Here is a 17,488-nt window from a genome sequence, read left to right on the forward strand (position 1 = left end):
ATTCTTGAATGTTTATTATAAATTATTAATGATCACACTTTTGTGAGAGGACAGTTTCGAAAATAAATGAGTGGTTTGTAATCTTGTCTAACCTTCCATTTCAAGTCTTACATTGATAGCAAGTCATGGACGAACTTACGACCTATTATTTTAATGTCTTTTTGCTACAGACGGAATCTGTGGAAGGGGAAGAACATGATCACAGAATAACGAGTCGGATAAACCTGATAGATCTGGCGGGCAGCGAGCGCTGCTCCACAGCTCAAACTAGTGGAGACCGACTGAAGGTAAGTATAAGGCTTTTCTGGGGCACCTGCCTGGCTCAGACAGTGGAACATGTGACTCTTGATCTGGAGGTTGTGAGCTCAAACCGGTGCTGGGTGTGGAGATACTCAAATAAATAAAATCTTTAAAAAATCTTTAAGAGGCTTTTCTCATTTTAATAAAACTTAATTAACTTTTAATTCCCCAGGGCATTATTTGTAGGAGGTTTCAAACTAAATATATTTAACAACAACAAATAAAAACAAAAACTGTCTATCTGCAGTTTATAGACTACATTGCTGTGGTTTAAAGAGAGATCTTTACTTTTTGGTCATGTTTGCTTTTCAAAGGAAATTAGTAAATTTTGAGTTGTAAGAAAGTTGGTAGTTTAAAGAAGATATTGACTTGGTAATTATATGAGGGAAGGAATATATTTTGTGACATGGATGGATTGCTGAGCAGTTATTTTAAATTAGATGTTTTTTCTCGTACACAGGAAGGCGGGAGTATTAATAAGTCCTTGCTCGTGCTGGGAAAGGTTATATCTGCTCTTTCTGAACAAGCAAACCGAAAGAGAGTTTTTATTCCTTATCGTGAATCTGTTCTTACATGGCAAGTATCTTTGGAAGTACAAAGAATTGTATAAAACATAGTGAACACTCTGGGAAAAAGAACGATAGACTGACTTCATGTAGCCTTGGGACCGAGAAGAAGTGGTTAGCCGTGTGACTCCTAATACCAGACTATGTGGATTGAATCTTGATTCTGCATCCTGTAAGCTCTGCGACTTCAGGCAAATCATTTAATGTTCTAGTCTGTTTCTCCACCTGTAAAATGAGTATAATAACAATACCTACCTTTTAAGGTTATAGTGAAGATTAAACAATTACTGTAAAACTCTTAACACATAGTATGTGCTGTATTAGTATAAGCAGCTGGTACTACCCTCACTGTTTTTAGTGCTTCATGCTTGAGCATATATGATACCACCAAACATATTGCTGTGTGTATAAAGTGAAACCATTTTGTGTGGCACCCACTGACTAGCATTTAAGTGTTCAATAAATGTTTTAATGAATATGTTTTCATTAATGAGGTACATTACATTCAAATTACATCTGTATAGATTTAATATCCAATTATGATAAGCATTGATATATAACTCTGATAAGGGCTGCCTCTCTGCTTGACAGCCCCAATGCAGGGCTTGATCTCAGGACCCTGAGATCATGACCGGAGCCAAATCAAGAGTCGATGGTTAACCGACTGAGCCACCCAGGCCCCCAGACTGCTATGTGTCTTTATAATTGGTTTATAGGAATGTAGTTGTCATCTGAAAACATTTAAGGGAAAATCTGATTTTTTTTTCGGTGCCTTTTGGAAACTAAGAATAGTGAAATTCATTCTGCATTAAAGGAGAAAAGTGATTTAGTCTCATACTATCTTTTTTCCTCTAAAAGAAGGCTTTTGCATATAGTAGAAAACAACATTTTTGTTTATATGCCCATTCATCATTTTCAATATTTATTGAGCACTTGTTCCTAAAGGTTGTGGCAGCATTGGAAATACAGAGATGGCCAACACGCATACTTTCTTTCCTGAAGTATAGCTCACAGTCTAGTCTGGGGAGTGGGAAGTGGTATCTTACTAACTATTTGATGGTTAACCATATTTTGAAATCTTTGCCCTAGTTACTGTTTCATGAAACAATATAAAAAGTATAAGAGAAAATAATGTTCATGAGATCCAAAAATAACCACAAATACCACAAACGTTCTGAACGGTGGTGCACATGGCGGGCTCAGTCCATAGAGCATGTGACTCCTAATCTCAGGATCGTAAGTTCAAGCCCCACATTGGGTGTAGAAGTTACTTTAAAAATAAATAAATAAAAAGTCCTGAATGGTATATGAGGGAAGAGTATAACACTGTATTATATATGCTATTAGTTTATTTTGTTCTTTCTACGTAAGTACTGCTATTAGGTTGTAGAAACAAAGTCTAATTATGACTTATTTTCCTTGAAGGCTGTTAAAAGAAAGTCTGGGTGGAAATTCAAAAACTGCAATGATCGCTACTGTCAGTCCCGCTGCCAACAACATTGAAGAAACTTTAAGCACACTGAGATATGCCAGCCAAGCCCGTATGATAGTCAATATTGCCAAAGTAAATGAAGATATGAATGCTAAGTTAATTAGAGGTGAAGATTTTTCTAAACATTTAATTATTTTATAACAGCTAAATCTCAAATATTAGTTTCAGTCATGAAAATATGCAATTTAAGAAAATTAAAGATTTTTCTTTCATACCTACTTGTAATAGACACGAGACCTCATTCTACAATGATGGTGGAAGAGTGCTCGCTTCAGTAGCACATATACTAAAAAATGATGGTGGAAGAGAGGTGGAAGGACGATGGGAAATAGAATTAGGAAAGGGAAAACAAGCAGAAAAAGAAAATAGAGAGTGGGTAAAGGGGAAAGAGCAAACATAGGAGAATAATCTTACAGACTGAGTCATAGATGTGTGGAGCAGAATAATAGCGTGATTTATTACTTTTCCTCCTACGACCTTTCCTCCATTGTCATTCTGTTTATCAGCTCTACTCTTGCTTAGTTCATTGATCTAAAGGATAGTGATCTAAAGGCTTGAGTTTCTAGCATAGGCCTAACCTCATTTATGCTCAGTACTACTTTTTCTGTATCTCCTGGGAATCACCTGCTTAGGATGAACTTGAGTACCTTGCACGGAACCTTGGTTTGTGCCATTTTCTCTTTGCTTATGTGGAGCTACCATCTTTTCATAGTCCTTTGTCCTCTGGCCCTTTTGAGCCGCAGAGGATGAATGTTTACTTCAGAGGACCAGGCCAGAGAAGAACGAATTTACTGTTACCATGGTCTATCGTCTCCCTTTTGGATTCCCCTCTCTTTCACAAATAGGGCTACTTTCATTAAAAATAAGTATTCTGAACTCCAGCTTGAAAAATCTTTGATTTTTATCCAACATGTTTTTATGAGTAAGGTTTGCCTTGGGACAATCCTGGTTCATGTCTCCTGCATTAGTGTAATTAACAATGTGCTTCTCAAAAGTGTCCCACTTTGGACCATACATTATATGCCCATACTACTTATGAGGGGGGAAATTCATTAAGATGGGAGCACTTTTTTACGTTAAGGCTAAGTAGAAATGTATAGGTAATGTAAGTAAAATAAAACTGATTTCTGTAAATATTCTATTTTATTTAGTAATATTTAAAACTTGAAATAAGAAAATTGGAGGATTAAGTCTACTGTGGTAATGATTATATATCAAATGTTATTAATCATGCACCTTTTTACATATTTAGAATTGAAAGCAGAAATTGAAAAGCTAAAAGCTGCTCAAAGGAACAGTCGAAATATTGACCCTGAACGATATAGGCTATGCCGGCAAGAAATAACATCCTTAAGAATGAAACTGCACCAACAGGAGAGAGACATGGCAGAAATGCAAAGGTGGAATATAGTCAATATTTTAGATGTCTGTGTGTTGCCTAAAATCATTGAACGGGTGGTGCTGGGATTGGTGGAGAGGGAGGACTTTAGGAAGGATCTGTGGCTGTGTTTTCAGACTTTCTGTATGAATAGAGGAGTCCATCCCCAGACCATCATATTTTAAATATTCCTAAGTGGTTTCCTAATCTTTATTTATTATCTTTAATTCTCAATCTTATGCATCTGGATATTTTTAACTCTATTATTCTGTTTGTCTTTGGAAAGAGCATGGAAAGAAAAATTTGAACAAGCTGAAAGAAGAAAACTTCAAGAAACAAAGGAGTTACAGGTATCATTTCAACTTTCTAAACTGATTTGAAAATTAAATGAAGATGACAGTAAATATGGAAATGTAATTTCTCAAATATTCATTGCATACTGACTCTATATAGCAAGGAATACCATGAAGAGAAATAGTATAAAAAAGTGTTGAGATCAAGACTCTGATATACTCAGAGCCCATAGCTATGTTGGAAAATTAAAATATAAACAAACCATGTAATTCTGTTCACTTTGGTTCAACAAATATTAAATGTTTTTTTCTGTGCCAGGCCTGGGGGAGGCCAAGGTGAATAAAATGTAGTTTTGGCCCTCAAAGAGCATGTAATCTAAAGGGAGGTTTACAATGTAAATAGATGACTGGAAGGCAGTGTGACCTGACTAGGTTGAACCATATGATACTGCCATTTTTTAGGTAAGAAATGAACAGTGGCAGTGTCGTACGGTTCAAGCTAAGGCAATGAAAAGCATGTAAAAGGAAGAGAAGCAGGAGACAGGAGGGAGTAATTAACTTTGATGAGGGTGGTTGTTAAGGAGGACTTCAAAGAGAAAAGGACAGCTAAGCAAGATTTTGTTAGGCTACCAAAGTCAAGATTTCTAAGCAAGGAATCCCATGTTCAGAAGCATGGAAGGACAAATAGCTTGGATGTCCACAGAACTCAGAACTTGTATATTAATGCTGGTGACAGAGATTGGAGTGGAGAGGAAAGCAAGATCAGATCATGACATAGTGAGGAACTTGAATTTAGGTGACTGGGAGCCACTGAAGTGTTTTAAATGGAAAGGAAGTGACTGAGCAGACTTCTGTTTTAAATAGGGTCTTCTGGTAATGGTGGATTTGAGGGAGGAAAGACTCATGCTGGCTGGGAAGGTTATTCATCTAGGAGGCTGTTACCACGGTGAAGGTAAGAGGTGGTGAGAGCTTGAGTAAGGCAGTGGCAGTGGGAATGGCTAGTGGAGGAGCTGGGTTCAAAAGATAGAAAGGAGGTACAATTCATAGACTCAGAGTGTGTTTTTGGATGTGTGTGTATGTTAAAAAAACGGGAAAGTCAAGAATGATGCCCAGGTTTCTGAGATGGGTGCACTGCACTGTAAAATCATGAAGTCATTGTAGTGGTGAAAGAAGCCAGATCACAACGGGTTGAGGAGTGACTAAGGAGATAGGGCCATACAAGTAAACACTGAAAACCTTGAGTGAGAAGTCGGAAAGGGGCTGTGAGATCCTGGAGAAGTTTTGTTTGTTCATTTTGGTTTTGTTTCTTTAAAGGAGGGAAGACACTTGCACTTTTTTATAGGAATCAAAACTCCTTAATGGAATTAGGTTCTAAAAGAGATTGGAGAGCGTGGGTCAAGGACAAAGGTATTGGCAGTAAAGAAAATATTTCAAATGACTGGTAGGCAGAGAACTGTAAGAATTGGGAGGAAGGGGAGAATATTCCTTGGGAGTGGTGAGTCCAGCTTCACAGAGAAGGTGAGATTTGAATTTTGAAAATCTGGCTTTGAAGCCTGGGTAAGATTTTGTTAGGTAGAAAAAAGGAAGATTTGCATTCTAGGAAAGGAAAATTGTGTGAGAGTAAAGGTACAAAAGTTGAAGGTGTGCTCAGAAGAAGGTGTGTGGATCAGTTTTATTGGAGCAGCAGTTTGTATGTGGTCATAAGGAGATAAAATGGGCAGGATATGTTATGGTTAGTTTATTGATTTTCAGGCTAAGTAATTTGAGTTTTATCTTGTAGGAAGTGGGAAGTGATTGAGAATGTTTGACTGGGGTTTTGACGTTTTGAGAATACCCTTTCAGGAGAATTGATTTAGCATAGGATGTAAGATGAACTGAAAACAAGAGAAATTGTTGACAGGGCAATCAGGCAGCTGCTGCAGTAGTTCAAGTATGAGGTAATAAGGGTCTGAACTAAGGTGAGGACAGCAAAGAGGCAACAAAAGGAACTGATCCATTCTAAAGACAATCAGTCAGTAAGAAAAGGCACAGTTTGAGGGTGACAGATTGATGCATGAGAGGGCTCAGGATGGTGAAGGTCAAAGAAAGGCCAACATAACTCTGAAAGTCTAAGATGTGTGATGGTGACAGTCACGGGGGAACCATGAAAGAGAGATTCTAAGAAACCTTTACTGAGACCTCACATACAGCAATTTTAATGTTTAATGTAGGCCACTTATTTTAGGTGGATTTAGTAATTTGCTGCTTTTTGTTAAGGTTAATTTATTTTCTGACTTCCACTAGAAAGCAGGAATTACATTTCAAATGGACAACCACTTGCCAAACCTCGTCAATCTCAATGAAGATCCTCAACTATCAGAGATGCTGTTATATATGATAAAAGAAGGAATGACAACAGTGGGAAAGTATAAACCAAACTCAAGCCATGATATTCAGTTATCTGGGGTGCTGATTGCTGATGATCATTGGTATGTTATTCTTCTAGAAATAAAAAGGCTCCTGTTCATTTTTTTAGTAGGCTTCCATATCTTGATGTGTATGGCTTCCTTCACATGAGGCATTCATTTGTACTGATTCTTTGGTATAATCTTTCAAATGCATCTTGTAGCCAGGAAAAGCAGACATTCTGAGTGTCTTGTAAGGAAGATAGGTTAATTACTATCAATATGAAGTATAGTGTAATGGTATTTCTGTTTTGGTGTATGTGATCTGTTGGTTGAGGAATCATTTATTTTATTTTATTTTATTTTTTAAATGTCACACCTTTTTTGGAAAATACTCTAGAATTTTTTTTTTTTTAAGATTTTATTTATGGGGCGCCTGGGTGGCTCAGTGGGTTAAGGCCTCTGCCTTCGGCTCAGGTCATGATCCCAGGGTCTTGGGATCAAGCCCCGCATCGGGCTCTCTGCTCAGCAGGGAGCCTGCTTCCTCCTCTCTCTCTCTCTGCCTGCCTCTCTGCCTACTTGTGATCTCTGACTGTCAAATAAATAAATAAAATCTTAAAAAAAAAAAGATTTTATTTATTTATTTGACAGAGTTCACAAGTAGGCAGAGAGGCAGGCAGAAAGAGAGAGAGGAGGAAGCAGGTTCCCTGCTGAGCAGAGAGCCCGAAGCGGGGGCTCGATCCCAAGACCCTGGGATCATGACCTGAGCCGAAGGCAGAGGCTTAACCCACTGAGCCACCCAGGCACCCCTGCTGTGAAGTATTTTATTGTGTACATTTATCTACCTTTTATATTATTACTATCTGTCTCTTTTGTTGATAGATATGTGGGTTGTTTTTAATTTTTTGGTATCATAATATTGCTATGCATATTCTTATACATATCTCTTGGTACAAATATGAAGAGTTTCTCTGGAGTGAGTTTCCTAGATGATAAACTGAGATATGAGTCCTTAAGTTTTAGCCATAGGAACTTAGGAGGCCTAACCTACCAGACTAGAAAGACATAGCCTTTCTATTTATCCCAATCTGCTGTATAAATATTATGATTTTCTAATTATGCTATAACAATATATTTATTATTAACAATATATATAACAATAATACTTTTTAAAGTTTGGGAAACACTTTTTTTTTAATTTTTATTTTTTAAAGATTTTATTTATTTATTTGACAGAGAGAGAACATAAGTAGGCAGAGAGGCAGACAGAGAGAGAGGAGGAAGCAGGCTCCCTGCTGAGCAGAGAGCCCCATGTGGGGCTCAATCCCGGGACCCTGATATCATGACCTGAGCCGAAGGCAGAGGCTTAACCCACTGAGCCACCCAGGTGCCCCTGGGAAACACTCTTAAATTATATATAAAACTACCTTAGATATTAGATTGTAGGATATGTTCTTATTCAACTTTACTTGGTAATTTCACATTGTTTTCCAAAATGATTATGAATTTTTACTTCCACTGGCATTGAGAGTATCTATTACTCCATATCCTTGTCAAAACTTGGTACTGGCAGACTTTAATTTATGCCAGTCTAGAGAACATGATATGGTATCTCATTGTGGATTCATTTTGCATTTCTTTGATGAATAATCTCTTCATATATTTATTGGTTATTTTAGTTTGCTCTTCTAGGACTTGACTGTTCATGTATTTTACACGATTGTTGGATTGTTTGGCTTTTCTTAGTAATGTATAAGAAATCTCTATATATTCTGATTGCCAGCTCTTTGTTTTATGTGTTGTAAGTATCTTTTTTCCAAGGTGTGGCTTATCTTTTCACTCTCTTTTAGTGCCTTATGATGGATCAAAGCTCTTTGTTTTATTGTAGTACATAGCATCAGTCCTTTTCCATTATAACACTTGTTGTCTTTTTTAAGAAATCCTTTCCGCACTGAGGTCATAGAGATGTTCTTTAAACTTTTCTTCTAGATGTTTTAAATTTTGTTTTCATATTTGAGCCCTTAAGTAGTCTGGAATTTTTTGTTTGGTGTGAAATAGGGGTCTGAATTCATTTATTTCTCATGTGAATAAGTTAATTCTGCTAGTATCATGTATTAAATAGCTTCTTTTGTGATCTGAAGTGTTCATACAAAAAATTTCCCAAAACAGTCTTTTTCTTCTCACTAGTACTCTATGGTCTTAATTATTTGAGCTTTATAATGTCTTTATATCTGGTATGTATATCTCCTTCTTCTTCAGGTCCTTTTCTATTAGTTAACAGTTTTCTATAACAAATTTGTAGTATTATTTACACCAGTGGCAAAGATACGTGACATAATCCCAAAGTGTTAGGAGTCCAGTAGGGGAGTAGGAAGTCCCCTGCTTGCCTGGCACTCTGTATTTCCCCTTTTAGTACACTCATCACTGTTGTCTTACTCACTACACCATGAACTTCATGAGCATTGGTTTCATGTCTCTCTTCGTTGCCGGGACCTATCTGGCACATGGGGGCTTAATGAAGAAAAGCACTTCAGTACCTATCAATGTACATTAATGTTACATGGGGCTTGGCATTCTATTTTTTTTAAAGATTTTATTCATTATTTCTTTTTTTTTTTTAAAGATTTTATTTATTTATTTGACAGAAAGAGAGAGAGAGCACAACTAGGGCAAGCAGCAGGCAGAGGGAGAAGTAGGCTCCCCCGCTGAGCAGGGAGCCTGACTTTGGGCTTGATCCCAGGACCCTGGGACCATGACCTGAGCAGAAGGCAGACACTTAACTACTGAGCCACCCAGAGCCACAGGACTTGCATTCTTAATGCTTAGAAGTAAAATTCACCTCTAGTTTGAGCCAAAAAGATAAGCTTCCAGCATTTAAGTTGGGCATTGAAGGATGAGAGAGATAACATTCTTCCTATGTTGGAGAACGGACTCAAAAGAGAGAAGCTGATATCAAGGCAAATTCAAGGTACTGATATGGACAATTAAGAGTAAGATGTTCTCACGAGGAAATAGTCATGGTAAAGAATGTTGGTGGTGAAGCCAGATTGTGGAGGTTTCAGAATGCCAGGCCAAGGAGTTTTGATAGAGCTAGGAGAGAGAAGGTATCGCAACAAGTAGATCCTGTTGAAACCTTTACCTGGTTAAAACACTAGACTGGTGGGAGGGACATACTGGCAAGGGGTGAGCTATTCTTTCCAGATTGTTTTCTCTGGGTGCTACAACTGAACCGTTACTCTTTAATTATAGATCTTGGAGCCTAGTCAACAGCTAGAGGTTTTGGGTTGGGACTCAGCTTTTTCTGTAGCTTTTTCTCTCTCTGTTAAGTTAATCTAAAGATGAATTGGACTTTGGAGTGTCTTTCCTATTCTTGAAATAAAAAGACTTTAAGGAATATGTAGCATTTATAGCTGATTTTCATAGTGTCAGGGTCTAGCTAATTAGATGACTAAGGAGTGTGTTTTTATCTCCATGCTTTTCCTTCTTCTGTATTACCCTACTTTTCATGAGAGGAAAATGTTCGTTTTTCTCTTCATCTTTAAAACTCATACATAAAACCAGAAATTAAAAAATAAAACACTTAAAAGTGTTTCATTCATAGGTAACCATTGTCAATATTCTAATGTTTTTTCCTTGAATTCATTTCATTTCATTTTATTTTTGAGGAGAAGGTTGGTATTTTTTTTTTTTTAAAGTAGTTATAGTTAAAATACATACAGTGAAAATCCTTCCCACCACCGATGGGATGGAATTGCTCAGGCTTTTTTCGCCAAAACTTCAAAATGTAGTTGGAGGAAAATATAAGAATTTTAAGTTATTTTTGTCACAAATTGATATGAATCTTAACAGCAAAGGAATAATCCCAGCTGGATTATCTTGTATTGGCTTTTTCTTTTTCATCTATGCTGTAATTATAACAATGTACTTCTTATCTTAACAGTACTATAAAAAATTTTGATGGAATAGTGAGTATCATCCCAGTTGGAGAAGCAAAGACATATATAAATGGAAAACACATTTTGGAATCCACAGTATTACATCATGTAAGTTAGCCAGCGCTAAAATCTAACAAATTGTTTGACTTTGGGCAAGTTGTTTAATTTATGTGAGTCTCAGTTTTCTCCTCTGTAAGATAAGGTAGTGAACTAGATTAAAGACTTTACAGTTGTAAAATTCTCTTTTCTATTAATTTATTAATTACCTTCATTTATGCAAAGACAAAAGTTAAATCACTGTAAACCAGTACCTGAAGAGCTGACCACTGACAGCACCATTATGTGTCCAGTAAAGAGCTGAGCTTTGGAAGTAAACCCTCGTTATTTGCTTTGTGACTTTTGAAAAAAGTTATTTAATTAGGGTGATTGTATATCACTGAAGTCAGAATACTGTTGAGAGCATTTGTAATAATTATATTGGGAGAAGGGCACCTGGCTGGCTCAGTTGGAAAAGCATGCAACTCTTGATCTTGGGGTCTTGAGTTTGAGCCCCATGCTGGGTGTAAAGATTACTTAAATAAATAAAACTTAAAAAAAATTACATTGGGAGAACAGGCAAAAATGAGTCTGTTGCAGGCAAACCAAGACTGTTGGCCACTTCATACATATCCTACCTTTCGGGGGAGGGGAGGATTAAATAAAATAATCTGTCTATAGTTCTTAACACAATGTCTGCAAATTGTAAGTTCAGTGAATGCCTATTTTTATTATTAAGCTCTGTGCTCTTTAACTTCCTCATTCCTAAAATCTAGATAATAATCTTATCTCACTGGGTTGTTGTGAGATATAAATGAGATCATGTATATATAGTGTTTAACACAGTGATTGGCATATAGAAAATATTTAATAAATGTTAGTTGCTATGATTTTTAATGTTTATTATTACTAATATTAGCCTGTATTGAATTGCTGAGATTAATTATTTGTCCCATGTAAGTTTTTGATTCAGACTCACCTCAAGTAGTACATTTTTTGTGTGCTTTAGGGTGATCGGGTGATTCTTGGTGGAGATCATTATTTTAGATTTAATCATCCAGTAGAAGTCCAGAAAGGAAAAAGACCATCCGGTAGAGATACTCTAATAAGTGAAGGTCCAAAAGACTTTGAATTTGCAAAAAATGAGTTGCTCATTGCACAGAGATCACAGTAAGTATTCTTGTTGATATGAAATAGTAAGAATATGAGAGAGGAAAAAAAAAAAAGAAGAATATGAGAGAGGTCTATAAGAAAGAGTTAATCATATCGTGCTAGTCTCCGCCAGTTAATTCTTTGGGTGCTAGTGTCTAGTGACATGATCTTTTCTCTTGGCACATTCATTTATTCAGCAGACATTAATTTGATCAGATATTATGTATCTGTCACTATACTAGAAATACAAAGAGTAACTGAAATTTAGCTACTATACTGGAGGAATTTATCATCTTGTGGGGCTGACACATAGTTGTGCCAGACTGCCATGACAGAGTCCTGCACTATGTGCGGTTTATGGAGTGAGGTGTGACTCCTAGTCCTGACCAGGAATCAGCAAAGTTTTCTAGGGGACAAGAAGACATCCCCTGGAATGGAGTCCCAAGAGGCTGTTAGCAGTTAGCCAGCAGAACAGGGGTGTGTAAACTTTTTGTTTTCTTTGTCCCATTTTTAGCTCATGCAATATTGTGGGATTTCTGATTTAAGCGATATCCTTTACCAATTAATTAGTAAAGTATATGTAAAGAGTTAGGACTTTATCTTAAAGGATACAGAATCATTAAAAATTTTAGGCAGACAAGAGAGAGACCTGACAGAATCATAGTTTTAGAGCTCACCATGACCCAAGTCCGGAGAACAGAAGAGAGGCGGAGCCAGTATAGCTTGCAAATACCGTTCAGAGATTGTTGAAGTAGAAGTACAGCATGGTTGGGTCGGAGAGAGTATTATGGAGAAAGAATCAACCACACTTGATGATGAAAAAGGATGAAGGGATGAGGAATCAGAATAACTAGTATGGACTGGGCTAATCCTATTTTATCTTTTAAAAATTCTGAACTTGTTTCTGGTGTTTTTTTAAAAAATTGTGGTACAATATATGTAACATAGAATCCACTATTTTACCCATTTTAAAATATACATCTTGGGGGGCCTGGGTGGCTCAGTGGGTTAAGCCGCTGCCTTCGGCTCAGGTCATGATCTCAGGGTCCTGGGATCGAGTCCCGCATCGGGCTCTCTGCTCAGCAGGGAGCCTGCTTCTCTCTCTCTCTCTCTCTTTCTCTCTCTCTCTCTCTCTGCTTGCCTCTCTGCCTACTTGTGATCTCTCTCTGTCAAATAAATAAATAAAATCTTAAAAAAAAAATAAAATATACATCTCAAGGATATTAAGTATATTGACAGTGTGTACAACCATCAAACTATTCATCTCCAGAACTTTTTTATCTTCCCAAGCTGAAACTCTGTTGCCATTCAACTGTGACCCCCCCATAATCCCTCTTCTTGTTGTCCTACCCCCCAGGCCCTGGTTACCGTTGGCCTTCCTTCTTTTGATAATTCTTTTTTCAGTGAAATTGAGAATGGAAATTTCTATACAATGTAGTTGCTAAAGCATTGATTTTTTTTTTTTAAAGGATTTTATTTCTTTATTTGAGAGAGAACGACAGAGACAGCAAGAGAGAAAACAAGCAAGAAGGAGAAGCAGGCTCCGCACTGAGCAGGGAGCCTGGCTTGGGGCTCGATCCCAGGACCCTGGGATCATGACCTGAGCCAAAGCAATGCTTAACTGACTGAGCCACTCAGGTGCCTCTAGAGCATTGATTTTATTGAGAAGAAAGAAGCTTTCAGTTTTTATACTCCTTGATGCTTTTCCCTTGTATATTGAAAGATGACAAAGCTAATTTAATGTTTTAACTTACCAAATGTCAAATTATTACAGATGGTTGAAAATATACAACATATTTTATCAGCTCTCATAACATTTTTAGAGTTATTTCAATGTTTTCCCTAACCTGTGACCTAAACATGAATTTAAAGTTATCGATATATGAAATATAATTTTTGCTCTTATTATTGTTAATCATAAAATACCCTTATTTGGGGGTACCTGAGTGGCTTAATTGGTTAAGCATCCAACTCTTGATTTTAGCTCAGGTTATGATCTCAGGGTTATGAGACTGAGCCCCGTATTGGGCTCTGGCTCAGCTGGAGTCCGCTTGACATTTTCTCTCATCCTCTCCCTCAGCCCCTACTGCACTGTGCACATGCATGCGTGTGCTCTCTCGCTCGCTCTCAAAAACAAAACAAAACAAAAAAAAAAACCCTTATTTTGTTTTTTCTATAATGTCAACTATATGTTTACTAATGTCAACTATAATGTTTACTATAATGTTCACTATGACATCATATTTTTATATAACTTATTTTCTTTAAGATTAGAAAAATATAGACACACCTGGGTGACTCATTAGGTTAAGTGTCTGCCTTTGGCTCAGTTCATGGTCTCTGGATCCTGGGATCAAGCCCCTCGTTGGGCTCCCTGCTCCTTGGGGAGCCTGCTTCTCCCTCTCTCTCTGCCCTTCTGCCATGCTTGCGTTCTTTCTCTCACTCTATCTCAGATGGATAAAATCTTAAAAAAATAAAAAAAAGATTAGAAAAATATATTTACGGGCGCCTGGGTGGCTCAGTGGTTTGGGCCGCTGCCTTCGGCTCAGGTCATGATCCCAGAGTCCTGGGATCGAGTCCCACATCGGGCTCTCTGCTCGGCGGGGAGCCTGCTTATCCCCCTCTCCCTCTCTCTCTGCCTGCCTCTCTGCCTACTTGTGATCTCTGTCTGTCAAATAAATAATAAATAAAATCTTAAAAAAATAAAAAAGAAAAATATATTTACTTAAATATCAGGTATCTGCTATGGTAACTAAGAAATAAATTTTCATCCTTTTATATTGTTTTGCATAAGACATTCTAAAAGCAAAAAAAATTTAAGAACACTGTTGACAGAGTGTCAGAAATTTAAATGATGAGTTTGACATTTTTGTTTAAAGAAAACATTTTAATATGATTAAGAACCACTATGGTATATAAAGGATTCTTGACTATGTGTCCTGTGACTGTTTTGCTACTTTATAGACTTGAAGCAGAAATAAAAGAGGCACAATTGAGAGCAAAGGAAGAAATGATGCAAGGAATCCAAATTGCAAAAAAAATGGCTCAACAAGAGCTTTCTTCTCAAAAAGCTGCATACGAAAGCAAAATAAAAGCATTGGAAGCAGAACTGGTAAAAGGCAGAACTGGTTTTTTCTTTCTCTGCTTGTGCACCCTAAGTGATATATTGCCTATAAAATTGAGTATATCCCTAGAAGGAAACTGAGGGACTATCAAAGACTAGAGAGTCAAAGCCAAGTGAGTCTCAGCCTTCTTTAATTTTACTTCAGGAAGCAAGTTAGTCGTAGACAAATAGCTGTTGGAAGAAGAAAAATAAAGAAGCTTCTATCTTCTACCTACTTGAGCCCATGGCTCTCTCTCTGGTTTCTTGGTCATCTTGCATTCCCACAACCCATTTTAGAGGAGAGTGCTCTAGAAGGTTTGACTGGTGATACTTATTTTAAGTTAGATTAATCAAGCTGAATGAGATAGAAAAACTACAGGGCAGCTTTTCTATTGATGAGTCAATTTCTTATACATTGATTAAAGAAATGGACTCTTGTACATTTTTTATATTGTTTTTGAAAAAATATTATGTGTTTTTGCCCATTACTTTTTCTTATTGTTCTTTAAAGAAGGAAGAGGCTCAAAGGAAGAAAATGCAGGAAATAAATAACCAAAAGGCTAATGACAAAATTGAGGAATTAGAAAAGGCAAAACAGCAACTTGAGCAGGAAATCTATGTCAACAAAAAGCGATTAGAAATGGAGACTTTGGCTGCAAAACAGGTAATTTCATTTTGTAAGTAGTTGGCTCTGTTCTGAGCAACAGCTGGAATTTTTTTTTTTTTCCCCTTTAAATGAACTCACGGTACCTAATAGGAGATGGCTGAATCTGGGTCTTCTGATGAGAAGGGCTCTACCTTTTCTTCTTTTTTTTTCTTTTTTTGGGGGGTGGGGGGGGTTGAGATCATTTTGTCTGATTTGATTTTTTTTTTTTTTTTTTTTTAATGAAAAGGGCTCTTCTTGCCTGAAAGCTTACAACCTGGTAATGCTCACAGCTCTGCTCATACATCATCACACAAACATTTTGAAAGAGACAGATCTCTTATTTTGAGCTGGTTCCATTACAGCTTTCCCTTTTTATGCCTCCACAGTTATCCTGTGATCCATCAGCCCAAATAATGTAAATGAACGAAATAGTGCTAGGGTTCAATGTGTAGAAGGAAGAAAGGCACAGCTCTTATACTGGATTGTATCCTCATGTCAGAATGAAGCATTATCCATCCATGGAAAGTGTGACCAGCAGTCTACTTGCCTGAGTGACTTCTAAGAGAACTCACAGGAGGGCATTCATTACCCCAGTCATATGAGCTCAGGCCCTGAAGCTTTTATCATCTCAGTGAGGGCAGAGACATCTTCAGGGCTAACTCATATTAATCAAGTTCTGAAGACTGAAGTATAAAACCAGACTGTCAGTATTTTAATATCTTGAGTTCCCTTTTTATCAACCATTTGGAGTATTCTTTCTCCTTATGTTAGTGGTTGTTAAAATATGGTCTTTAGTCCAGCAACATCAGCATTACTGTTGGAAATGCGGTCTTAGGCCCCAGAACTCCTAAAATTAGAAACTCTGGAGGTGAGGCCCAGATCTGTTCTAACAAATTTTGCATGAAATTTTGACAAATACTAAAGTTTGAGCAGCATGGTTTTCCATCTCTGCTTTGATTCCTTACATCTTAACCTCAAAATTTGTCCTTGAATAGAAGTTTTCTTTTTCTTTTTTCCAAGTTATATAGTGAGAGTGTTGGTAGAAGAAAATGTCTCTAGTAACCCAAAAGTTCTGATCCTATAATACAGTGATAACATGTGACTAGTCAATTCTAGGACACAAAGTAGCTAGTGAACCACCTGAGAATTTTAGAAGAAAAAACAACTGTTTAAATCTTGAAAACAGTAATTATTAATGGGCTATTATAAAGTATTTGTGGCAAATAAGGTTTTTGTGGTATCTTTTAAATTTAACTTTATTTGGTCAACAAATGTTCTTGAATGTTGATTCTTCTGAGCAGTCTTTTCTCTTTTTTTTTCCCCAAAAGGTTTTTTTACTTCCTATCAATGGGAAGAATAAGATTAATTTATGTCATAAAAAATTCTAATGATTTTGTTATGGAGTCAAATTTTATACAGATATTTTATAAATCACTTTTTAAAGGACTTTTATGCTTAATAAAACCTATAAAACATGTATACTTAATAAAACATACTGTAAAATGAAATTTAATTATGCTGTGTTATGTTATCAATTATAATTTCTCTCTTTGTGTATTTTCATGTATGGGTCTATGTGAATGACTATCAATTAGGCTTTAGAAGATCATAGCATCCGCCATGCAAGAATTCTGGAAGCTTTAGAAACTGAGAAGCAAAAAATTGCTAAAGAAGTACAAATACTGCAGCAAAATCAAAGTAATAGAGATAAAACTTTTTTAAGTGAGTATATGATGATTTTAGCAGGCATTTTCTAAAGTTTTGTGTATGTTATTTCATATGATATAATTACTAAAATGTTAGAGTTGGTTGCCTTTGTATATTAAAAATGATTTATTTTGGATGTTTTTTTTGGATCTAAATAAATTTGTATGCATGATTGTTTCAGAATATTTAGTTTTTAGAATATTTAGTTACATAAGCAAATAGTAAATAAAATTTCAAGTGATACTTTAATGTGTAACATGTCTTTAAAAGTGCAATCTCTTTTTTTTTAAGTTTTTCTTTTTTTTTAAGATTTTATTTATTTGACAGACACAGTGAGAGAGGGAACACAAGCAGAGGGAGTGGGAGAGGGAGAAGCAGGCTTCCCGCTGAGCAGGGAGCCCAATGTGGGGCTCGATCCCAAGACCCGGGGATCATAACCTGAGCCAAAGGCATGCGCTTAAAGACTGAGCCACCCAGGCGCCCCTAAAAATGCAAT

The 17,488-nt window shown here is 36.6% G+C and overlaps 1 protein-coding gene across 1 annotated transcript in view; it reads left to right on the forward strand.

Moving 5' to 3' along the window:
• Positions 1–17,488, forward strand: part of KIF14 (kinesin family member 14) — a gene marked incomplete at its 3' end in the record, with an annotated part of 52,727 nt that overhangs the window by 11,987 nt on the left and 23,252 nt on the right. The window contains exons 9-19 of the mRNA XM_080824806.1: positions 171–287; positions 761–876; positions 2,292–2,464; positions 3,611–3,758; positions 4,023–4,086; positions 6,313–6,497; positions 10,354–10,456; positions 11,394–11,554; positions 14,501–14,648; positions 15,151–15,303; positions 16,881–17,007. Coding sequence (XP_080680932.1) covers positions 171–287; positions 761–876; positions 2,292–2,464; positions 3,611–3,758; positions 4,023–4,086; positions 6,313–6,497; positions 10,354–10,456; positions 11,394–11,554; positions 14,501–14,648; positions 15,151–15,303; positions 16,881–17,007 — 1,495 coding nt within the window. The remainder of the gene's footprint in view (positions 1–170; positions 288–760; positions 877–2,291; positions 2,465–3,610; positions 3,759–4,022; positions 4,087–6,312; positions 6,498–10,353; positions 10,457–11,393; positions 11,555–14,500; positions 14,649–15,150; positions 15,304–16,880; positions 17,008–17,488) is intronic.

Source organism: Martes martes, assembly GCF_963455335.1.
Source record: "Martes martes genome assembly, chromosome: 15".
Taxonomy (NCBI): domain Eukaryota; kingdom Metazoa; phylum Chordata; class Mammalia; order Carnivora; family Mustelidae; genus Martes; species Martes martes.